This window comes from Vulpes lagopus, chromosome 3 (assembly GCF_018345385.1).
Source record: "Vulpes lagopus strain Blue_001 chromosome 3, ASM1834538v1, whole genome shotgun sequence".
Taxonomy (NCBI): domain Eukaryota; kingdom Metazoa; phylum Chordata; class Mammalia; order Carnivora; family Canidae; genus Vulpes; species Vulpes lagopus.
Genome location: NC_054826.1, coordinates 68693082 through 68719050, shown reverse-complemented (window position 1 = coordinate 68719050; position 25969 = coordinate 68693082). Strand labels below are relative to the sequence as shown.

At 39.7% G+C, this 25969-nt stretch overlaps 1 protein-coding gene across 2 annotated transcripts in view; it reads right to left on the bottom strand.

The window, feature by feature from the left end:
- SLC25A16 (solute carrier family 25 member 16) overlaps positions 1-23078 on the bottom strand; it is a 64783-nt gene extending 41705 nt beyond the window's left edge. The window contains exons 1-4 of one of the 2 annotated variants that reach the window (XM_041749645.1): positions 22811-23078; positions 17587-17679; positions 9421-9554; positions 8441-8504 (exon numbers count right to left, since the gene is read on the bottom strand). In XM_041749645.1, coding sequence (XP_041605579.1) covers positions 8441-8504; positions 9421-9554; positions 17587-17679; positions 22811-22940 — 421 coding nt within the window. In that variant the 5' untranslated portion in view covers positions 22941-23078. The remainder of the gene's footprint in view (positions 1-8440; positions 8505-9420; positions 9555-17586; positions 17680-22810) is intronic. The other variant, XM_041749644.1, reaches the window with a different exon arrangement.
- Between the last annotated feature and the right edge of the window lie 2891 nt (positions 23079-25969).

Here is a 25969-nt window from a genome sequence, read left to right as displayed (position 1 = left end):
CATTAATCTATTGTCTTCTGGGTGATGGCCTCACTGAAATAAATTCCTTTCTTGTTTCACCACCACCTGGTATCTGCCTTTGCACTGTGTCAGTGGTGAGTGGCAAAACCTGGTCTGTTTGGGACTCTGAAGTCAGGTGCTCTTGAACCCCTGCATCCCAGTTACAAAGAGAGTAATATATATTAAAAATTGGATAATACAATAAGCAAAGGAGCATATCCAGGCTCTCATCAATTAATCTCCTTCCTCTCTAACTTCTCAATGAATATGGAAGTAGATTTCAGTTTTCAGAGATGGCTTCCTTTCTAGCTCACTACCTTCCTTCCATCTGAAGCTACACAGTAGGAGCAGCAGACTTCATGTACATATTCAAAGAGATTAAAGTTCAATGAAAAAATGCATGGATTCAAAATGAATACTTTAGACAAAAGAAGGGCTCCATGTATCATAGATATAAAAGATAAGCCATAAAGCTAAGGAAATTGGTGTAGAGTATATGTCCAAGAACAGTCAATTCTACCATATCCTGTCTTTTGGAACCACATCACTGCTTCAAGCCTGATGATTAAATATCAGTTGTAAATAACTAATATAATAAACCGTCGATAGTTATGTGCAACCTCTGAATCTTAAAGAGCCTTCTACAGAGAGAGAGAATTCAACTATGATATTCAGGAGCCACATTTGCAGTCATTATTACCAAAAAAGAATAACCACTGTGGATACTTTTAGTACAATACTCTCCGGTGGAAACCATGTTTCAATAACTACATGATGCTAAGTCCAAGAACCAAAGAGCTACAGAGCAGAGGTCTGAACATCATGCCCATCCTATACACAAATCAGGCCTCAAATCTATTAACTAAAGAAAGTAAGTTCTGAAATCAAGGGTTGTACTACCATCTTAGAAGAGAAATTTCTGGGATCCCTGGGTGGCGCAGCGGTTTGGCGCCTGTCTTTGGCCCAGGGCGCGATCCTGGAGACCCGGGATCGAATCCCACATCAGGCTCCCGGCGCATGGAGCCTGCTTCTCCCTCTGCCTGTGTCTCTGCCTCTCTCTCTTTCTCTCTGTATGACTATCATAAATAAATAAAATAAAAAAAAAATTAATAAAAAATAAAAAATAAAAAAAAATTAAAAAAAAAAAAAAAAAGAAGAGAAATTTCTCCAAAAATATATGCTTCTGGATTCTGGATCAGGACTCAAGGGAATAGCATTCCCTTTTAAATATTTAAATAAATAAATAAATATTTGAATATATATATATATATATATATATATATATATATATATATATATATATATATTAAAGTATCAGGGATCCCTGGGTGGCACAGCAGTTTGGCGCCTGCCTTCAGCCCAGGGCATGATTCTGGAGTCCCAGGATCGAGTCCCACATCAGGCTCCCTGCATGGGGTCTGCTTCTCCCTCTGCCTGTGAATCTGCCCCCCGCCCCCTGTGTGTGTCTCTCATGAATAAATAAATCTTTAAAAATAAATAGTCTCTCATGAATAAATAAATCTTTAAAAATAAATAAATATTAAGGTATCTGGAAAATGTGCCTCCAAGTGTCTGAAATTCTCCAAACAGTGTGCAACCTGTTCTAATAATCACAACTTGTTCTAATAATTTAATAATGGCACCATACAGCCATTCTCACTGCTGACATCCAGCCTCTGTTCTGATTGGTTGCTACACATGCTATACTAATTGTTAAATATTTTGAATACTTTTTTTTTAAGTTTTTATTTATATATTCATGAGAGACACACAGAGAGAGAGGCAGAAACACAGGCAAAGGGAGAAGCAGGCTCCATGCAGGGAGCCTGACATGGGACTCGATCCCAGGTCTCCAGGGTCAGGCCCTGGGCCGAAGGCAGGAGCCAAACACTAGAGCCACCCAGGGATCCCACCACTTTTATTTAAAATTTTCTCAAAAAAATAAAAATAAAAATAATAAAATAAAATAAAATAAAATAAAATAAAATAAAATAAAATAAAATAAAATAAAATAAAATAAAATAAAATAAAATAAAATAAAATAAAATAAAATAAAATAAAATAAAATAAAATAAAATAAAATAAAATAAAATAAAATAAAATAAAATAAAATAAAATTTTCTCTGTGTTACAAATGAGACAGGAATAATGAATTCAGGTGGTTGGCTCAAGAGCATGTAACAAGTCACTGACAAGGAAGACTTAATAACATTCCCTAATATTTAAGGAGGACCTCAGATCTTTCAGAACATTTTCATAGCAATTCTTTGACCTTCAGAACAACTCAGAAGGAGAGGGAGTTGGGCAAACACAAGCTCCACTTTAACAAATGGAGAATGAATTAAGGAGGGTTTAAATAATCTGCCCATGGTCAATATAATGTAATGAGGGCCAGCCAGAATCCAGGAAGTGTTCTATACATTTGACTTCCCAGCCTTGTGCCAAAATACCAAACTGTAAGAGTCCAGAGAAGGCAGCAAATACAACCCAGCTTATCATTTCTAGTTTCCATTCTTCTCCTCTTTTTTTCTCTTCTCTTTATCCCATCACTCTTAGTTCCATGAGAACTGGCAGAGCAAGACTGATTTCATTTAAAAGATTTTATTTATTTACTCATGAGAGACACAGAGAGAGTAGAGACACAGGCAGAGGGAGAAGCAGGCTCCATGCAGGGAGCCCGATGCGGGACTTGATCCTGGTATTCCAGGATCACGCCGTGAGCTGAAGGCAGACGTGCTCAACTGCTGAGCCACCAGGGGTCCCACAAGACTGATTTCAAACAATTGAAACACACAGAAGGAAAGACGACCTTTTTTAAATACATAAACCTTGATTCTCAGTCCCTAGTTTTTCCTTTTTTCTGGTTAACCGAGGTTCAACATGTACTGCATTACAGTTCTAGGACGAGGGAAAAGGTTCAAATTCAAAAAAGCTTTAAAATAAGCTCTGTTGAAATGATTGTGAAAAACACACCATTTTTTATTTTGGCAAATATAAAAAATTCCAAACTTACACTAAAAGGCTATCAAAGGTACAGGAGCAAAGATACTTGATATAAATAAAATTAACTAGAACATTCATTTCAATTATTTACAATCATAGAAATAAAATGTAAATTGTAATTACTTAAACATGGTAATAAAAATACAAATATTGAATTATGGAAGTACTAGTCTTTTTTTTTTTTTTTTAATTTTTATTTATTTATGATAGTCACAGAGAGAGAGAGAGAGGCAGAGACACAGGCAGAGGGAGAAGCAGGCTCCATGCACCGGGAGCCCGATGTGGGATTCGATCCTGGGTCTCCAGGATCGTGCCCTGGGCCAAAGGCAGGCGCCAAACCGCTGCGCCACCCAGGGATCCCAAAGTACTAGTCTTATGTGTAATTGGTAGCATTTCTAAAAACTTTTTCTCTAAAAATTAAAATATACAATTAGGGACACCTGGGTGGCTCTCATGAATAAATTTTAAAAATCTTTTTAAAAAATTATAATTAAAATTCCTTTTGGTTTTTATTGTTTTTAATATATACTGAAAACTTGATGTTAACATGTCTTTCATCTCAGAAAAAAGAAACTAAGGACACCTGGGTGGCTCAGCAGTTGAGCGTCTGCCTTCAGCTCAGGGCATGATCCTGGGATCCAGGGATCGAGTCCCACATCAGGATCCTGCATGGAGCCTGCTTCTCCCTCTGCCTCTGTCTCTGCTTCTCACTCTGTGTCTCTCATGAATAAATAAATAAAAATCTTAAAAAAAAAAAAAAAAGAAAAAGACAAAGAAACTAAAAATACAATTTCAATGAACAATGCTATTCAATAATCAAATGTCGTGAAACAGAAATAATACAAAGTCTTCAGGATTTAGCTTATATTTATAATCCAACTTAATCTTTCTCACAGTCTTCAAAGAAAGAATTTTTATCAGTCATGTGGGGTTTTTTTTTGTTTGTTTTTATTAAAGTTGATTGGTCACTTGTAAAGTTGAATTTTAAAGAAAGAAAATTTATCTTTTTTAAAGATTTTATTTATTTATTCATGAGAGACACAGAGAGAGAAAGAGAGGCAGAGACACAGGCAGAGGGAGAAGCGGGCCCCATGCAGGGAGCCTGACGTGGGACTCGATCCCGGGTCCCCAGGACACGCCCTGTGCCACAGACGGCGCTAAACTGCTGAGCCACCCGGGCTGCCAAAAGAAGAAAATGTAAAAAGTAATGTACAAAATCATAAATTTTATAATTTAGGAGGCACCAGGGTGGCTCGTAAGTTAAGTGTCTGCTTTGGCTCAGGTCATGGTCCTAGGGTCCTGGGATCAAGCTCACATCAGGCTCCCTGTTCCCCCAGGGAGTCTGCTTCTCCTTCTCCCTCTGCCCTTCCCCCTGCTTGTGTTCTCTTTCTCTCAAATAAATAAAAATCTTTTAAAAATTTGTTTTATAATTTGGAATCTTAGTAAAATTTCCCTTCTATAAAGTGAAGATAATCATAGCATTTTCCACATGGCATTTTGCTGTGGACTACCTGTCAAGTGTTTGAAGATTACACATCAAATGCTCAGGTCTAGATAAGGTATATATCAAGTAATCAATACTTGTTAGCTAATGTCACTCGCCAGCACTGTCATGCCCGTGTAACATACTGAAATTATTTCTAAACTAGTTGCCAAATAGCTGTTGCTCCAACTCCCTAATATCCCTACCATGGCCCTGGTAGCCCTCTCCCCCTACCAGAACTCCCATCACATACTATCTCATGCTTCAGTCACTAACAAGTTAATTAGAGACTTTCAGAACCTGTCTTATTTTTAAGTACCTCTATAGTTGTGTTGCAAAATATTTTGAATATTATTCCTGGTTATTTTTACTACTTAATTAATTTGGTTTAGTCACAAGGAGTCAAGGAAAGATAAACACTGGATAAGGCAAAAACCATAAATGAGGATTACAGATCTAGGTACAAAGGTGAGGCTGAAGAGTCATTGGAATCAGAGTCTGAGCTGTATCTGGAAAATTCCTAAGACCCGTCATCATCCAAGAACAAGCCTGTCATCTCAATGACAAGGAAGGTAAATGATTACCTACAGCCATAGTGTCTCCAACATATATCCAATGGTTTTTGTTGCCTTTTAGGGCCTACATGGTCAGTACATCTGTCCCCACTACTCTCCCTACCACATCACACATGTAGATTTCAAGAGTTTTAGATAGTCTGATACGTGGAATTTTTTTTACCACTCTTTTATAGCTACATCTTAAGTGACCTTTTGGTATGATAAACAAAACTGCAATGAACATCTTTGCTGCTAAATACCATTGTACACATTTTTACTTCCTCTCTTAAATAGAATTACTGAAGGGGAGAAATGGGATAACTGGGTAATGGGCATTAAGGAGGGCATGTGAGAGGCAGCCTGGGTGGCTCAGCGGTTTAGCGCCTGCCTTCAGCCCAGGGCGTGATCCTGGAGACCTGGGATCAAGTCCCACATCGGGCTCCCTACATGGAGCCTGCTTCTCCCTTTGCCTATTTATCTGCCTCTCTCTGTGTCTCTCACTAATAAATAAATAAAAATCTTTAAAAAAAAAAAAAAAAGGAGGGTATGTGATGCAATGAGCACTAGGTGTTAGATGCAACTGATGAATCATAACTCTATTTCTGAAACTAATAATACACTATATATTAACTGAATTTAAATTTAATTTAAAAATAAATATAAAGTTACTGAAATTAGTATATGATAGAGTGCTTAAAAATCAGAAAAAAGGGTAAGTTATCGAAAAAATAATGTTGACATGAGTGACCAGTCATCTGGAGAAAAATTTTATTCAATCCCCACTTTATTAATTATATAAATATTAAAAAGATCGGGATCCCTGGGTGGCGCAGCGGTTTGGCGCCTGCCTTTGGCCCAGGGCGTGATCCTGGAGACCCGGGATCGAATCCCACGTCGGGCTCCCGGTGCATGGAGCCTGCTTCTCCCTCTGCCTGTGTCTCTGCCTCTCTCTCTATCTCTCTGTGACTATCATAAATAAATAAAAATTTAAAAAAATTTTTTAAAAAAAAATATTAAAAAGATCAATATAAAAAAGTTTTAAAAATAAAGTTTTTTTAAAAGATTTATTTATTTATTCATTCATTCATTCATTCATTCATTCAGAGAGAGAAAGAGAGGCAGAGACACAGGCAGAGGGAGAAGCAGGCTCCATGCAGGAAGCCTGACGTGGGACTCGATCCCGGGTCTCCAGGATCACACCCCGGGCTGCAGGCGGCGCTAAACCGCTGCGCCACCAGGGCTACCCTAAAAATAAAATTTTTATAGAAAACATGATAAATTGTTTTTATCTTAGAATGAAGAAGGCAGGGGGACCTGAGTGGCTCAGCCATTAAGCATCTGCCTTTGGCTCAGGTCATGATCTTAGAGTCCTGAGATGGAACCCCACATAAGGCTCCCTGCTCAACCGAGAGTCTGCTTCTCCTTCTCCCTCTGCCCACCACCTCCTGCCCCATCCCAGATAAATAAAGAAAATATTTTTTAATTAAAAAAAAAAAGAAAATCTTTTCTAAAAAATAAAGAAAGCATTTCTAAACACAACACAAATTTTTTTTTTTTTTCACAACACAAATTTTGAAGCCACAGTGCAAAAGACTAATCCATTGGCTATGTAAAACTTCTATAGATGTGGGTGTGGGTATGTGGATGAGTGTGAAAATTTTAGAGGATTTTTCTTGAAAAAAAAAAAAAAAAATCACAAGGTTAAAAGACAAATTTAAAACTGAGAAATCGGGATCCCTGGGTGGCACAGCGGTTTGGCGCCTGCCTTTGGCCCAGGGCGCGATCCTGGAGACCCGGGATCGAATCCCACGTCGGGCTCCCGGTGCATGGAGCCTGCTTCTCCCTCTGCCTGTGTCTCTGCCTCTCTCTCTCTCTCTCTCTCTCTCTCTGTGTGTGACTATCATAAATAAATAAAAATTAAAAATAAATAAATAAATAAAAAATAAAATAAATAAATAAAACTGAGAAATAGGGCAGCTCCGGTGGCTCAGCGGTTTAGCACTGCCTTCAGCCCGGGGTGTGATTCTGGAGACCCGGGATGGAGTCCCACATCCGGCTCCCTGCGTGAAGCCTGCTTCTCCCTCTGCCTCTCTCTCTCTCTCTCTCTCTCTCTCTCTCTCTCTCTGTGTGTGCCTCTCATGAATAAATAAATAAAATCTTTAAAAAAATAAAATAAAACTGAGAAATAAACTATTAACAATATTTGACAGAAACAAAAGCAATGTCCTTATTCCCAAATTCATAAAAAAAAATTTCTAGTTTTTTTAAGCAAAATTAAGTATTTAAAAAACTAGAAACATCTCAGGCTGAAAGTAAAAGAAACAGAAATGGTCAATAAACATTGGAAAGCTGATGAACCTTACTCATAATTAACTGCTAAATATTAAAAAAAAAATTTTTAAAGATTATATTTATTCATGAGACACAGAAAGAGATGTGATCCTGCAGGGAATGTGCTTCCTCTGCCTGTCTGCCCTGCTCTCTCTCCTCTCTGTGTTTCTCATGAATAAATAAAATCTTAAAAAAAAAGAAGCATTATGAAGATCAACTAAACAACTTATCAAAATTTAAATGCACATATCCTTTTATAAAAGAATTTCCCTTGTCAAAATTTATTCTACAGCCATAACAAGTACAATGTGTTATTTGTGAAATAAAAACTGAAAATATTCCAAATGCCAGTCAATAAGGGACTGGATTAAATAAATCATGATACATTCATAAATTAGAAAATAACATCAGGTCTTTAAAAAAAAATAAGAAAGATCTATGTATTGATATAGAAAACAGTCTTGAGATAACTGTAAAAGAAAGGTTCTAATCTTACAGAGTAGTATTGGAAATTGCTAATAGTTACTGCTTCTAGGGAGTAGAATTATTTTCATTGTATAGGAGTATGTATTATTATAGTCATTATAATTTTTTTAAATGCTTGAAAGAAAAAAACATTTCCAGAAGTAGAATTGTCAAAGGGAATGTATGGGGATCCCTGGGTGGCTCAATGGTTTAGTGCCTGCCTTTGGCTCAGGGCATGATCCTGGAGTCCTGAGATCAAGTCCCACGTCAGGCTCCCTGCATGGAGCCTGCTTCTCCCTCTGCCTATGTCTCTGCCTCTCTCTCTCCGTCTCTCTCATGAATAAATAAAATCTTAAAAAAAAAAAAAAAAAAAAAAAAGGGAATGTATGTTGTTCACAGAGTTATACATTTAGACTATTCCTTACCTTTTCCTACTGTAAAATACTTTGAGGTGGGATATTAATGATTTCTTACATGTCTAAGTATAGGAAGATGACAAAGGTGTGCTACTTAATCAATGTCACAAATATTACTTAAAGCAAATTGTGTATTTTAGTAGAAAATTAATTTGTCAGAAATAAAATACACCCATTCCTCTTACCTGCCATGGATCCAGCCATTAATCTGTGCACATGACCAGAAACGCCCAGCTTTGTGGTAATTAACTAGAAACCAAAAACATCATATTAAATGGGATATTTTGGAGTACTTCTCATTTCACTGTTTCATAATGAAGGCATTTCAAGAAAGTTACAGGACTAGTGAAAAGAAAATCAGTATTAAACATAAGTGAAACAAGTGCAATGGTATAAAAGTGAACAGTGTTCTAGCACATGATGAACAGTTCAGGTATTTCCTCTGTAGCCTCTGCTCTAGTTCTGCACTTTTACAATCTTAATTTATGATTGCCAAATATACTATGTTGCATGTTGATGACCACAAATACTTAAAGAGTGAATGGTATAGTACAAATAAAATGCTACTACGGACAATGAATTCTTGATATACTGATGGCATCAATTCTGACTGATGAGCTGAGAACGTTCTATTGTTTTCTTTTTAAGATACTTGTAAAATTTAACATATTTAACCTTTTTCTAAGTTATTTGAGAGCATAAACTTTCAGTCCAACAAAGAGAAAATCAATTAATGAGTAGGATAGGAAAAGTTGTTAAGTGATAGCATTACTCAAAAATGGACTTTCACCATATGATTTCACTATCTTATTTAGTAAGAAAATCCAAAGCCACAATGTTCCTTTCCTATAACTGAGAAACAAAAAGCACATTAAAAAGCTATTAATATTTTATGAATTTACTATTATCTACTTGAGGTATATTTTGGCTCTTCTTCATAAGTGTGTACATAAACAATTTGCTCAAAAATGACTAACAAGTCTAAAATAGATACCTCCAAAACCAAGTTATATTTAAAAATTTAAATTATCACAAGTCTTTTTCCTTCAAAAAGGTATTACTTTACCCATTCATCCAAAGTAATTTTAAAGGCGAAAGCAAATGCCTTGTCAACTAAGTATGATATTCAGGACACAAAAAGGAAACAAGATAAAAGTTCAAGTACCGTTTTATAATGCTCAAATGCCATAAACTGGATTGCACCATAGGGAAAGATTCGAATCATCATTGCACCATTCCCTTTATATAATCCAAGGTATCCCTCCTTTTGGGGAACAGCACGCAATGCAGAAAATACTCCTATTTTTGGAAAAGTGTTTAGAAGAAAAATACTATTAAAACAGAGGAAACTATCTAAATTCAAATTTTCAAAACAATCACTTAAAAGATGATGACGCTATCATTCATGATATAATTTTGTCTGAGAAATTACATGAATAGTAATTTATGATTAGCATTTAAACCTACCTAAAATACAGAAGTCCAAATTATACAAACATCTCATATAAAAATATAAAACATATAACAAAAACAAAAAAATCAGCCATATAGTATAGCAAAATAGATTTATAATTATTACAAATTATATTAACTTACAGTAATCAAAAAAATGTTAACAAATATATTCAAGGACCAGACACTGCAGATTGACTCTGGAAGGATAAAGGAAGGTTTCCCAGACTGACCTAGATACATAAGGGAATTGCTAAATAAACAAATTTAAAAACTATTACAATTTTTTTAAGATTTTATTTATTTAGGGCAGCCTGGCTCAGCGGTTTAGCACCACCTTTAGCCCAGGGTGAGATCCTAGAGACCATGATCGAGGCTCCCTGCGTGGTCTGCTTCTCCCTCTGTCTGTGCCTCTGCCTCTCTCTCTCTCATGACTAAATAAATAAAATCTTAAAAAAAAAAAAAAAAGATTTTATTTATTTGCTTGAAAGAGAGGAGAGGAAGAAAGGAGAAAGACAAGCAGAATCCATGCTGAACACAAATTCGGATGTGGGGCTGGATCCCAGGACCCCAAGATAACGACCTGAGCCAGAGGCTTAATTGACCTAGCCACCTAGCCAGCCCCTATTATAACTATTTAAATTTGGGGGAAGGGTGCCTGGGTGCATCAGTGGTTGAGTATCTGCCTTGAGTACTGCCCAGGGTGTGATCCTAGGGTCCCAGGATCGAGTCCCGTATCAGGTTCCCTGTACGGAGCCTGCTTCTCTCTTTGCCTGTCTCTGCCTCTCTCATCAATAAATAATTTTCTTTAAATGGCTTAAGCAAATAAAGGGAACTTAAAATAAATAACTAAAGCAAGCACTTGTATAACTTCCACCCTTTAAAAGAAAAAGTAACCCTCAATCTTAAAAAAAAAAAAAAAAAAAAGAGGAGTTCCTAAGTGGCTCAATTGTTGGGCCCAACTCTTGATTTCGGCCCAGATCATGATCTCAGGATCCTGGGATCAAGCCCCTGCTAGGGCTCCATGCTCCATGGAGAGTCAGCTTCCTGCTCTCCCTCTGTCTCTGCCCCTCCCCTCTGTTCATGCTCTCTCTCAAATAAATAAAATCTTTAGAAAAAGAGAAAGAATAATTCTATTTCATATATATATATATATATATCTATGGATTACACCATAGGGAAAGATTCGAATCATCATTGCACCATATATGTGTCTATGTAAAAATTCTCCTAGAACACATGAATAATGAAATTAAATATACTTCCCCACCACCAAAAAAATTCTCTTGCAGGAGAGGGGACAAAGGTTAGACCCTGTTTATTTGATTCAAATGTATTTGTAACAATTTAATTTAAGAATAATCAAATTTAAAATAACAGTTACCTAGTTGGGACAGGAAGGCTGAAGATGAGAGAGTAAAAGTTTCAACTGTACCAGTAATGTTTATTTCTGAATCTCTGTGTGGGTCCACATATGTTTACCATATTAGTCTTTAAAACTCTTTAATTATCACAAATATTTTGTTAAAAAGGATTTTCAGAGAAATCACTTAGTAGAAGTAAAATACATATAGTACTTTCAAAAAAGGAAATCCAGGAAAAAAAAAAGTGGGGGAGGTTGCTCAGGAGGACAGAAAGCACAGAAATTTTTTTTTTTTAAAGTTTTCAAGTTTTATTTATAATGGGAGAATAGTTCCAAGAGATGCCAAGCTTCCAGATGTATTATTGGCTATAAAAAAAAAAAAAAAAAAAAAGGCTACATGGCTGGATTCAATCTGCTAATATTTGTTAAGGAGTCTGCATCTATTTTCATGAGACTGGCTTCTAGTTGCTTTTTTTCTTTCTTGTAATTTCTTTCTCAGGCTTTAGTATCACGATTATGCAAATAACTGTCAGGGTGACAGTTAATCTTGGGTGGGGGTAGAAACTGTCCAGAGATGCAAGGGGACTTGCTTGGCACTGGTAAGGCCTTTCCTTAATCTGTATGCTGCTGACCATGTATCCCCTAGCATTTGTGCTTGTACTTGTGCTTACACGGCTGCCCAGGAGATGGGCTGGGGGCTGCATCACCGCTCACGGACCCCTCGGAGGGACCCCGGCCTCCCTGGGGGCAGTGTGGGCACTCTGGCTTCCTCTGGGCTGCCTGGGGTCTCACCAGCAGGAGTGCAGGCGGGCAGGCCAGTCATCCCAGCATCTCAGCCCCGAGCCCCGGGAGCCCCGGTCTACATGTGCTTTCTTTCACTCCCTCAGCCTGCAAGGGTCAGATTTGCCATCAAAACAACGACCTCTACTGTTTTCTTTTGTATTTTGATAAACACTGAAGAAGCTGGAGCTGTTCAACTTTATCTTGGGGAAGTTCTCAGAACTGGTTTATTTGGTGTCGTGGAACCTCTTACTGCTTTCAATACACGATTAGTAATCAACTGTTTTGTATACTTGTTTTCAGTTTTCATTTCGACAAACAAGCACTGTAATTATAGCTACTAGAATAAAATCTCTTAACTATTTCATGAAAAAAAAAATTTCTGTGCTTTTTTTTTTTTTTTTCTTTTTTTCTTTTTGCTAGCTGGGATGGAGAGTCAAGTACAGGGGTGAGCGGGTCGACCCAGATGGCAAGGGACGGAACAAGATGGTCATGACAGCAGGAGTGCAGTGTTTGTGCACGTGCGTGCATGTGTGCGCGTGTGCAGGTGTGCATGTGTTGGAAAGCACAGAAACGAAGAGAAAACATTATGATGGTGAATGAAAAAGAATATATGATTACACACACACAAAATCAGAATAATAGGGATTCCTGGGTGGTGCAGCGGTTTAGCGCCTGCCCTTTGGCCCAGGGCGCAATCCTGGAGACCCGGGATCGAATCCCGCGTCAGGCTCCCGGTGCATGGAGCCTGCTTCTCCCTCTGCCTATGTCTGCCCCTCTCTCTCTCTCTCTCTCTCTCTCTGGGACTATCATAAATAAATAAAAATTTAAAAAAAAAAAGAATAATAGAAATTCCTCTATTAAAAGCCAAAGATGGGCAGCCCCAGTGGCTCAGTGGTTTAGCGCTGCCTTCAGCTCAGGGCATGATCCTGGAGACCTGGGATCGAGTCCCACGTTGGGCTCCCTGCATGGAGCCTGCTTCTCACTCTGCCTGTGTCTCTGCCTCTCTCTCTCTCTCTCATGCATGAATAAATAGAATTTTAAAATAAAATAAAAATAAATAAAAAATAAAAGCCAAAGATGGGGCACCTGGGTGGCTCAGTGGTTGAGCATCTGCCTTGGGCTTGGGTAGTGGTCCTGGGGTCCTGGGATCGAGTCCCAAATCAGGCTCCCACAAGGAGCCTGCCTCTCCTTTTGCCTGTGTCTGCCTCTGTGTGTGTCTCATGAATAAATAAATAAATGAATAAATAAATAAAATCCTTTAAAAAAAAGCCAAAGATTCTCAAATTCTGTTTAAAGTCCATATCTAACCATATGCTTTTTATAAAATTCTTACCTAAAACAAAATAACAGAGAAAGAGCAATATTGAATGTTTTCAAATGGCTCTTAAATATCCACAGAGATTTACTACAGATCATTGTTTTTCTCCTTCAACTTATAGTCTGTACTATTTTGACTTTGGGAAATGAATAAATTAAGGCTTTCTTTATGGCAAAACACTGAATACTTTTTTTTTTTTCTCAAGTAGGTTCCACACCCAAAGTGGGGCTTGAACTCACAAGTTTGAGATCAAGGGCTGTATACACTACCAAGCCAGCCAGGTGCCCCAACACTGGACCAATTCTTACAAATGTTAGAAATGTTTTGGAAAGAATATATATAATCTGTAGGGTACAAAGTTCCCTGTGTATCTCGTACATCAAGCTTGTGTGTGATTTAAATCCTCTGTATCTTTACCTATTTTATCAAGCTAGGAATAGAAGGAAATAACATTTGGTAAAATATAAGCATGTCTGTAGATGTATGTGAACATCAGCTCTGAAAGGAAATGGAAGTACCTGGTAAAAATGCTTAATTACAAGGAGGAAATAACAAGATGTTTATTTTTATACTTTTTGAATTATGAACCTGTGACATCACACATTCAAAAAAACTTAAATAAAAACATAAAAACATGGGCAGCCTGGTAGCTCAGCGGTTTAGCGCCGCTTTCAGTCCAGGGCTTGATCTTGGAGACCCGGGATTGTTACTTTTTTTTTTTTTTTTAATTTTTATTTATTTATGATAGTCACACAGAGAGAGAGAGAGAGAGAGAGAGAGAGAGGCAGAGACACAGGCAGAGGGAGAAGCAGGCTCCATGCACCGGGAGCCCGACGTGGGATTCGATCCTGGGTCTCCAGGATCCGCCCTGGGCCAAAGGCAGGCGCCAAACCGCTGCGCCACCTAGGGATCCCGGAGACCCGGGATTGAGTCCCATGTCGGGCTCCCTGCATGAAGCCTGGTTCTCCCTCTGCCTGTGTCTCTGCCTCTCTCTCTCTGTCTCTCATGAATAAATAAATAAAATCTTTAAAAAAAAAAAAAAAAAGTAAAAACAATAAAATTAAAAGTAAAGATTTTTAAAGAATCCCACTATGATTCACCTATTTTTACATCATACTGAACTGTAAAAAGCTGAATGGCAGTCAAAGATTTTCAATACATTGCAGGAAAAAAAATCTTTATGCTAACACTACAAAGTAGGGGAAAGAAAGATTCTAATTGTACTCCTTTGTTTTCCATTTGGCTAGAATAATTTTGCTTCAATATAAAAAATAGTTTTTGATGCCTTGGAAGTATACACATTTTTAAAAAGAAGCTAAAGTAGAAGTTTTATTCAATAGCACATTTTCATCTTTTTTGGGAAAATACATGTTTAAAAAAGCAAAATTTTTTTTAAAAAAAGCAAAATTTGGGGTGCCTGGGTGACTCAGTAGGGTAAGCATCTGACTCTTGATTTCAGCTCAGGTCATGATCTCAGGGTTCTGAGACTCATCCTTTTTTTTTTTTTTATAATAAATTTATTTTTTATTGGTGTTCACTTTGCCAACATACAGAATAACACCCAGTGCTCATCCCCTCAAGTGCCCCCCTCAGTGCCTGTCACCCATTCACCCCCACCCCCCGCCCTCCTCCCCTTCCACTACCCCTAGTTCGTTTCCCAGAGTTAGGAGTCTCTATGTTCTGTCTCCCTTTCTGATATTTCCCACACATTTCTTCTCCCTTCCCTTATATTCCCTTTCACTATTATTTATATTCCCCAAATGAATGAGAAAATATAATGTTTGTGAGACTGATCCTTGAGTCAGGTTCTGAGCTCAGCGCAGAGTTAGCTTGGGGTTCTCTCCCTCTGACCCTCCCCATCCCTCCTCCCTGGCCCCAGCTCAAGCTATTTCTCTCTAAAATAAATATATAAAATATTTTAAAAATAAATAATAAAAATTAAGAAACAAAATTTTATAAATTACCTTATGCATACATATAAAAAGAGAGGCAATTAGAATAAAATGCCCAAAACATTTAAAAAGAAAATTACAAGTCATATATATAATTTTTTTGGCTTATATGTTTTAAAGATACATGAAACTCCATATACTACAGCAACAGTTCATTGTTTCACTATGGGAATTCCACTTCAAATTTTGCATGCCTTGTAAGGGTATGCTGTAACCCATGGCATGTAGTCCTGTAGAGCGTGAAATCTAATGTGAATATGTAATCTAATGACTACAAATCAGGAAACAAAACAACATAAACCAGCATGGGGAGGAGGTTAAAGGAATAAAACAATCCAGCTCAGACATTCATATGTTGGGTTGTTGTAAACACCCTGAGATATTGGGTAACATAATTCATCTCCTCTTTACCCTTAATGTGGACAATGAAAAAAAATAAATTCCTTCCTTTCCAGTTTTATATACTGTCTCAGTAAGTTCAAAGGTCTGATTCTATATATGAGCAGCACACTGTGCTCATTGTTGGACACAGAAAAAGCAGCAATTTTTTTCTTTAAAGTACAGACTTACTATTAAAAATATTGATAAGAAAAAAAATAAAATAAAATTAAAAAAAATAAAAATATTGATAAGAAAATGAACTATAACTTACAACATAAATATTCACTACATTTTTTGAGAAAAATCACATTTTAAAAACACAACTAGAAAAATAATTGGTTCTTTTCATTTATTTTTCTTTTAAGATTTTATTTATTCATGAGAGACACACAGAGAGAGGCAGAGATACAAGCAAAGGGAGAAGCAGGCTCCCTGTGGGGAGCCCAATGCAGCACTCGATTCCAGGACCTGGGACCATGACCTGAGCTGAAAGCAAATGTTCAACCACTGAGCCACCCAGGTGCCCAATTTATTTACGTAAAGTGCAGTATGAGGGATCCCTGGGTGGCGCAGCGGTTTGGTGCCTGCCTTTGGCCCAGGGTGCAATCCTGGAGACCCGGGATCAAATCCCACGTCGGGCTCCCAGTGCATGGAGCCTGCTTCTCCCTCTGCCTCTGCCTCTGTCTCTGCCTCTCTCTCTCTCTCTCTCTGTGTGACTATCATAAATTAAAAAAATAAATAAAGTGCAGTATGATTAAACCATTTTATAATGTCTTCATTTATCTAATACATCTGAACATTGCTCCTAGTCAATTAATATTATTTTTTTTTAAATAAGCTCTAGGGGCACCTGAGTAGGGTGAGAGAGAGGGAGAAGTAGACTCCCTGCTGAGCAGGGGACCCAATTTGGAGCTCAATCCCAGGACCCTGGGACCATGACCTGAGCCAAAGGCAGATGCTTCACTGAGCCACCCAGGTGCCCCTGCACCAAGATTTCTAGATTTAACTAGGTGTTTAAAGGAATAGGGTGCCTGGCTGGCTCAATCAGTACAGTGTGCAACTCTTGATCTGGAGGTCATTAGTTGGAGACCCACGTTGGGTGTAAAGATTATTTTAAAAATGAAAAATAGGGGCACCTGGGTGGCTCACTGGTTAAGTGGCCAACTCTTGATTTCAAGCTCAGGTCATGATCTTAAGATCCCAGGATCAAGCTCCATGTTGGGCTCCATGCTCAGCAGGGAGTCTGCTTCAGGATTCCCCCTCTCTCCATCTGCCTCTTCCTCCCAACCCTCTCTCTCCTCCCACAAGCTATCTCTCTAATAAATAAATAAATCTAAATAATTTTTTTAAAATATTTATTTATTTATTCATGAGAGACACAGAGAGAGGCAGAGACACAGGAGTAGCAGGCTTCTCACAGGGAGCCCAATGCAGGATTTGATTCCCGGACTGGGGATCACACCCTGAGCCAAAGGCAGACGCTCAACCACTTAGCCACTCAGGCATCCCTAAATCTTTAAATAAATAAACAAATAAATAAATAAGGGAAGAAAACTTATCTCCATCACTAATTGGATATTTTTTTTAAAAATCAGGCCGTCGTGTTTGTGTTTAGAAAGGATGTGACTATTTTTTTTTTTTTAAAGATTTTATTTATTTATTTGACAGCACAAGTAGGGCAAGTGACAGAGTGGAGGGAGAAGCAAGCTCCCCACTGAGCAGGCAATCTCTCACAAGGGCTTACTCCCAAGACCCTGGAATCATGATCTGAGCCAAAGGCAGATGCTGAGTCAACCCAGGCACCCAAGAATGTGACTCTTTAATTCCAATAAACAAATAGTACTTACTTCAATGATTCCAAGATTTTGGTTTAGAGAATATCAGTATCCTAAAATTATTATATATTTAACTACTACTGCAACTGAAAAGGTTAAAGCAAGTAAGAGATAAATCTCTATAAAATTTGCCCCCAAACTTGACTCCCTTTTGTATCCTCTTACGACTATAATTCAAAACTGGAAATAAAGCCAGCAGATGAACAGTATTTTCATTCATTTTTACCTTTAACAACCATTAACTCACCTAGATGTTTGTAATGGTGATTGTGAGCTTGCAATAAAACCTTTACTCGATCCAAAGGAGCAACTGTTGTTTTGGCACAGCATCCAGCAATACCTAAAAAATTTTTAAACAGTTAGGATGAAATTGCATACCATTTTTTCCACATGGAAGCTGTTATTTGTTCAGCCAGCACACCTTCTGATTTCTAATTTGGTCTCCACGGGTAGAACTGCCCAGTTGCAGGGATATGCAGATAGATGATTGGCCCCCATTCCCTGTAACCTAATAGAGTATGTCAGACTTAAAAATAAATTTGAAGGGATCCCTGGGTGGCGCAGCGGTTTGGCGCCTGCCTTTGGCCCAGGGCGCGATCCTGGAGACCCGGGATCGAATCCCACATCGGGCTCCCGGTGCATGGAGCCTGCTTCTCCCTCCGCCTGTGTCTCTGCCTCTCTCTCTCTCTGTGACTATCGTAAATAAATAAAAAATTTAAAAAAAAAAATTAAAAAATAAATAAATAAATTTGAAGAGCGTAAATCTTCTCCTTAATACCTGATGAACACTGGGAATCTTGCTAAATGTAGTTATGGAGACAGACACTTAAAGGTATTTACCCAACTGTTTCAAGTAACCTCCTCTTGATGACTCTTTCATTGAAATAACCAACTTTTACCCATAAAATTCAGTCATTCGTTTATATATTCAGCAATTATGTACTTGGTCCTTACCACATGCCACTGTGCAGACATATGGATGACAGTAATGTGTGTACATGGGCTTTTGTTTAGGTCAGAATACAGGGCAGCCTTATTAGCATGTCATGCTTTTAAGATGGTAATACATAAAGACTTTTTTAAAAAAAGATTTTATTTATTTATTCATGAGAGACACAGAGAGGCAGAGACAAAGAGGGAAAAGCAGGCTCCTCACAGGGAGCCCGATGCGGAATTCGATCCCTAGACTCAGGATCACACTCTGAGCCAAAGGCAGATGCTCAACCGCTGAGCCACCTAGGCATCCCTATAAAACCTCTGTGGTATAGATTGTATCCTCCCAAATTCATATGTGGAAAACTAATTCCCAGTATGATGGTATGTATGTATGTATGTGTGTATTTATCTTTATTTTTTGAGTATGATGGTATTTAGAGATGGGCTTTCAGGAATTGACTAGGTCAGCAGAGTGAAGCCCTCATGAACGAGATTAATGCCCTTAAAATGCCCAGAGAAATCCCTGGCCCCTTCCACCATGTGAAAACATAAAGAGAAGGAGCAGTCTATGAAGAAACAGGTCCTCACGAGACATCAAATTCTGCTGACACCATGATCTGGCTTTACCAGCTTCCAGAACTATAAGAAATAAATGTCTGGAGCTTGCTGGTTGATAAAAAAGGAAGAAAGGAGGGCAGCCTGGGTGGCTCAGCGGTTTAGCGTCACCTTCAGCCCAGGGTGTGATCCTGCATGAAGCCTGCTTCTCCCTCTCCCTCTGCCTGTGTCCGTGCCTCTCTCTCTGTCTCTCATGAATAAATAAATAAAATTTTAAAGAAAAAAAAAAGGGGAAGGAAAGAACGAAGAAAGTTGTTTATAAACCACCCAGATTATATTTTTGTTATAGTAGCCCGAACAGACTAAAACAATTTTGTAAAGTATCTTACGTGTTATAAACAGTTGGTAAAATAGGCTCTTACTGTTAAAAGATGGGTAAAAGTCTTGGTGTCTTTTTATGATTATATTAAGCTCTTCACCATTGCATATTTGATTCAGAAGGTACAAGAGGACTGGGTTTTGTGGGTCGCCTTTACTACTATATCCCCAGAGACCAGTACATGGCCTGGCACATAATAGGCACTCAGTCTTATTTTATAAACTTTTTAAAATGTAAGACAAAATCACTCAAAGTCCACACACATTTATTTAATAGCCTAACATGTAATAATGCTAATTAAAATCCAAATTCTGAGATATCCAAAAACAAAATGCCTATTTCTATTTAAATATTAGATCCACATATAAGGGGGCACCTGGGTGGCTCAGTTGGTTAAGCGTCTGCATTCAGCTCAGGTCATGATCCTAGGATCCTGGGATCGAGTCCCACATCAGGCTCCCTGCTCAGCCCTCTGCCTGCTGCTAATCCTGCTTGCGCACTCTCTGTCTCTCAAATAAATAAAATATTTTTAAAATTAAAAAAAAATCCACACATAAGTTTCTATATCAAGCTTCTCTTATCTGAACTAATGAAAATCATGATAGCTACCCAAAATTGATAAACTAAAAATAATTTGCATTTGAGTATATTTGGATTCAGAATATTATCTTCTCAGTCATTATGATTTAACCATATAATGAAATTATTTAGAATGTGTTCATTTACTTTATAGTATCTTTTTTTAAGATTTGTATTTATTTGGGACACCTGAGTGGCTCAGTTGGTTGAGCATCTGCCTTTGGGTCAGGGTGTGAAATAGAGCCTGCTTCTCCCTCTGCGTCTCTAATAAATAGGTAAATAAAATCTTTTTAAAAATGTATTTATTTACTTGCAAGAGACAGCACAGAGGGATAGGGAGAAGCAGACTCCCACTGAGCAGGGAACCCAATGCAGGACTCCATCCCAGGACCCTGGAATCATGACCTGAGCCAAAGGCAGGCACTTAACTTACTGAGCCAACCAGGTGCCCCACCTTTGATAGTATTTTAACTCACTTAATCACATTACTTTATAACTCAATTAATCATTATAATAATCCATTGAGTTAGGTCACCCAGCTTTGATCTTCCTTTTGAGCAAACGAGGTTAAGATATTGGCCAAGGCCACTGCTAATCAACAATAATAGTTAAGAAATTTTGAGTGTTTACTTTGTACCAGGTACTAGGCTAAGAGATTTACCTGAGGACAGTATGCCAAGGCTTTTATAGGTACTATCTCATTTAATTGTTATAACCTTCTGAGGTAAGAAATTTTCTTTCCTGGTTTAAAGGATGCAAAAACTGAGGCACAGGGAGGCTATGTACGCCCAAAGATCTTTTTTCATATCACTGGGACCAGAAACTCCTTCAAAGTTATTTACTTTACAAAAATCTGAAGCAACACTTTACCAAGTAAGACACAAATGGCCAAAAAGAATATGAAAAGATTCAGCATTAGTCATCAGGGAACTGCAAATTAAAAACACAATTACATACCATTAAACACCTATTTAAAGGGCAACACACACACCTACACAAACACAGAGGACACAAACTCTATTAACAAGTGTTAACAAGATAATGGAGACACAAAATGGAACAGACATTTTCGAAAACAGTATGGCAGTTCCTACTTCACTGCAAACAAAAGTTGGAATCTTTACAATTGTTTTTTTTTTTTTTAATTTTTATTTATTTATGATAGTCACAGAGAGAGAGAGAGAGAGAGAGAGAGAGGCAGAAGCAGGCTCCATGCACCGGGAGCCTGATGTGGGATTCGATCCTGGGTCTCCAGGATCGCGCCCTGGGCCAAAGGCAAGCGCCAAACCACTGCGCCACCCAGGGATCCCTTTACAATTGTTTGGAAAGCCCTTCATTTGACTCCCCATTACCTCTCTAACCTCCTTCCCCCATCAACACCACTTGGTTTCAACTTACATAGTTTTTCTTAAGGCCTGAAATGCTCCTCTTCAGACATCAACTTGCTAAACCTGCTAATTCAAGTCTGCTCAAGGGTTATTCTCTCCACAAGACTTATCAGAACCGTCCTATTTAACAACAAGCCCACTCGGCCTCTGCATTCCTTGTCCCAATCTCCTTTTTACTTCTCCCCATTGCCTTCAGCACCTTGTAACATACTATATAAATTACTTTCTCATTTTATTTATTTTCTCCCCTCAACTCTCCAATCAATGCAAACTCCAGGATCTGTGTTTTGTTCCCTGATACACACTATGTAGCAGGCACATAGTAGGCACTCATATTCCTTATAAATGAACGTCGTTTTTATCAGAACAAAATAATTTTTAAGAAAAGAAAAAGAGGGGATCCCTGGGTGGCGCAGCGGTTTAGCGCCTGCCTTTGGCCCAGGGCGCGATCCTGGAGACTCGGGATTGAATCCCACGTCGGGCTCCCGGTGCATGGAGCCTGCTTCTCCCTCTGCCTGTGTCTCTGCCTCTCTCTCTTTCTCTCTGTGACTATCATAAATAAATAAAAATTTAGGAAAAAGAAATAAAACCTTTTTTTAAAAGAATTTATTTATTCATGAGAGACACAGACTAAGAGAGAGAGAGGCAGAGGCATAGGCAGAGGGAGAGGGAGAAGCAGTCTCCCTGCAGGGAGCCAGACTTGGGACTTGATCCCAGGTCTCCAGGATCACGCCCTGGGCCGAAGGCAGGCGCTAAACTGCTAAGCCACCCAGGGACCCCCCAAGATATGCTTTCTAAAAGCCCTTGTATAATGCGGAAATTTAAAAAGTTCCTGGCCTTGGGGATCCCTGGATGGTCCAGTGGTTTAGCACCGCCTTCGGCCCAGGGCGTGATCCTGGAGCCTCGGGATCGAGTCCCACGTCGGGCTCCCTGCGTGGAGCCTGCTTCTCCCTCTGCCTGTGTGTCTGCCTCTCTCTCTCTCTCATAATTAATTAATTAATTAAGTGTTGACAACCCAGACAATCAATTACGAGAGGGTAGGGATTGAAATAGTTCTTTATGGGAGGCAGAGGAAATTTCCGAGAGACAATTATGAACTTTGTGGCCTCACAGCGCCCCGGATAGAAGGGCCGCGCCAGCTGCCTGTCATGTAGCTATAGAACGTTTTACTAGGATCCCTGGAACTCGTTTTGGTTGTAGACAGTTTTGCACAATTTCCAAGTCAGCTTAAAAAGCTGACCTCCAATATTTGCTTTCTTTAAAGCAAATAGCAAATTTCTTCAAAGCAAATGGTCTTTATAACAAGAAAGAGGCGCCCAGCATGTTTCACAGAAACGCTGGAGTCTTTGTAAAGGAAGGACTCGGCTCTTTCCCCTACTATCCAACCCTGAAGCAAGGGGCGCTTGGTTCAGTCCCTCCACCATCTCCGCCAGCTCGAGGCCCTTCCTCCCCAGGATCCTGCTGCCACTTGTCAAGTGATTATTAGAAAGAGTTACAACCGGTCGGGGCAAATATCCCGCCGGGCACTGAAGCAGGCAGAGTCCGAGGATGTCGCCGCGGCCGCAAGCACCGTATCCGCCTCGGGTCCCGCCCTGCCACCCGAGCGTGGCCGGGTCCCCCCGGCTGACACCCACCTCCGGCCAGAAAGGAGCGCAGCCAGTAGAAGTCCCGACGGGCGGCGGGCCCTCCGGCTCCTGCCGCCTGCGGCATCGCGGGAGGGGGGTCGGCCGCTGCCAGAGCCGCCGCCGCCGCCGCCGCCGCCATCAGGACCGGGGCCGCGTCGGGAACTCCGGTCGCCAATTTACCAGCCACGGCCGCGGGCCATGGCCACAGCGGGCGGTGACAGAGCACCCGCCGCCGCGCGGGCGGGACGGAATAACGCCGGGCAGCGCGGCGCGGCGCGGCGCGGCCTGATGACGTGCACCGGGGGCGGGGCCTGGGCGCGCACCCCGGGCGGGAGTTCCCGGCGCCGCCTCCCCCGGCGCAGCGTCGCCCAGCGCCCCTGCCCCCGGCCTCGCTCTCAAGGCCTCCTCACGTTCTAACGAAGGAGGAGAGGCGGCGCCCCCGGGAAGGTCGCGCTCAAACCCACCCTCTCGGAAAGCTCTCCCCCGCGCGCTGACTTGTAACTGCCCGTGGGGCTGTCTTCTGAACTACCTCAGATGAAGCCTTTCCAGAGCCACGCTTAGGCTCCTCGCTGCCCTTTCCAGGAACTTCTGAAATTGCATCATCTCCAACCAAATCAGTTCTGCCTTCACAGAGCTCCTCACTAACCCCCTATTCAGCTTGCACTCCACCCCATCACGTCTGTCAAATATTGCTACAGCAGATTGTTCTTTCCTTGGGGCCCTACAAGTTACACAAGTACTTAGGCCTTGTCAGGCCTTCTCTGAATCACCGCCTTCTGCTTAGCTCCCAAAGCCCCCACCCCCGCCTCAGCCCTAAATAAACTCTTAGGAATTCCCCGGTTCCTTCTCCCTGTCCCCACTGCACTCCAAGACTCTTATTAGCTATTCTCTTCCTGTGAGGCCCTCATCACTTCCAGGTTGGACAAAAATCAGTCTAAATATATTCTTTATGGCCAAACTTGTTCTGAACGTATATCGTCACTTTCAGAAACTATTATGATTTTTCTCAATACTTTATCATATTATTGTCACTGATCTCTTTCTCTTTCTGTGGATAGGCTTCTGCAAGGTGTTTCTAGCCACAAATAGTCACTAATGATGAGTCCAGATTTAAAATTTATTTTTCCACCAAAAAATAAGAAATAAAATTTATTTTTCACCATGTTCCCAATTTTTGGTTTCTGCCGGAAAATACAGACCCATATAATAATATCATTATTTATATTTTACATGTCTCGCGTCAGGAATCAAAACCTCCCCAGAGTGAAATGATTGTACGACATTGTAAATGTAGTTGATGCTACTGAATTGTACAATTAAAAATGGGTAAAATTGTAAATTTAAAATATTGTGTATATTTTACACAATAAAAAATACAAAGAAAAAGCTCCTCGTGTTTTTTGTTTTATGAAACAACAAAGGAAAAATTTCTGTATTTTGGGGGTACCTGGCTGGCTCAGTCAATAGATTGTGCAACCCTTGATCTCAAGGTTTGAGTTCAAGCCCCACATTGGGTATAGAAATTACATAAAAATAAAATCTTAAAAATTAAAAAAAAGAACAATTATTAAATGATTTCACTCCTATGTTAAATTTAGGAAAGGAAACAAAGATCATAGGGAAAGGGGAGTGGAAATAAAATAAGACAGGAACACCTGGGTGGCTCAGTGGTTTAGCATCTGCCTTGGACTCAGGGCAAGATCCCAGGGTCCCGGGAGAAGTTCCACATCCAGCTCCCCACAAGTATCCTGCTTCTTCCTCTGCCTATGTCTCTGCCTCTCTCTTTGTGTCTCTCATGAAAAAAATAAATAAAATCTTAAAAAAAAAAAAAAAGAAAACAAAAATCAGAAATGGAGACAAACCATTCCTTAAATATAGGAAACAAACTGAGGGTTGCTAGAGAGAAGGTGAGGTGTGGGGTAACTGGGTGAAGGGCATTAAGGAGGGCATTTGATGTAATGAGTGTTATATGCAACTGATGAGTCACTAAACTCTACCTTTGAAACTAATAATACATTAAATGTTAATTAATTGAATTTAAATTAAAAAAATTTTAATTCCTGTATTTTCAGGATGCCTGGGTGGCTAGCGGTTGAGCATCTGCATTCAGCTCTGGACATGATCCTGGAGACCCGGGATAGAGTCCCACACCGGTCTTCTTACATGGAGCCTGCTTCTCCCTCTGCCTATGTCTCTGCCTCTCTCTCTCTACCTCTCTCTCTCTCTCATGAATAAATAAATAAAAATTTTTTTAAAAATTCCTGTATTTTCATATTACTTAACTAGCAAAACTATTCCAATCCCTGGTGCTAACGTTTTCCCCTGTCCTGTAGCCTATACTGGTATATCTCTTCTCTTCCATTTCTGTTTTCAATGAGATGCTCTTTACAGGTTTAACTTATCAGTTAGTTAATGGCTCCCAACTCCAAAAGATCCAGATGAAGGAGATCCCTGGGTGGCTCAGCGGTTTAGCGCCTGCCTTCGGCCCAGGGCCTGATCCTGGAGACCCAGATCGAATCCCACATCAGGCTCCCTGCATGGAGCCTGCTTCTCCCTCTGCCTGTGTCTCTGCCTCTCTCTATGTGTGTCTCATGAATAAATAAATAAAATCTTTAAAAAAAAAGAATGTTTAAAAAAAAATCCGGATGAAGGATGGAAAGTTGATGTAAAAGATAAATGACTGTGCAATCAGTTAAGCACCCGTCTCTTGGGTTTGGCTCAAGTCCTAATCTCATTGTCGTGGGATTGAACCCTGCATCTACTCAAATTTCTCTCTCTCCCCATCCGCCGCCCCGATTGCTCACTCTATCACTCTCTCTCTCATAAATAAATAAATCTTAAAAAAAGATAACTGACAAGTCTAATGATTTTAGCCTCCAATTATTTCTTCTCCATCTATGTAACTGGTTACTATTAAAGTCCCCAATCTGGGGCACCCTGGCTGGCTCAGCGGTTTAGGGCTGCCTTCAGCCCAAGACACGATCCTGGAGACCCAGGATTGAGTCCCAAATCAGGATCCCTGCATGGGGCCAGTTTCTCTGCCTTTCTCTCTCTGTGTCTCTCATGAATAAATAAAACCTTAAAAAAAAAAAGTCCCCAATCTACAGATGTTATAGTGTTCCAGAGAAATCAGCACATCTCTCCTATAATCACACTCCCATAGGAGAT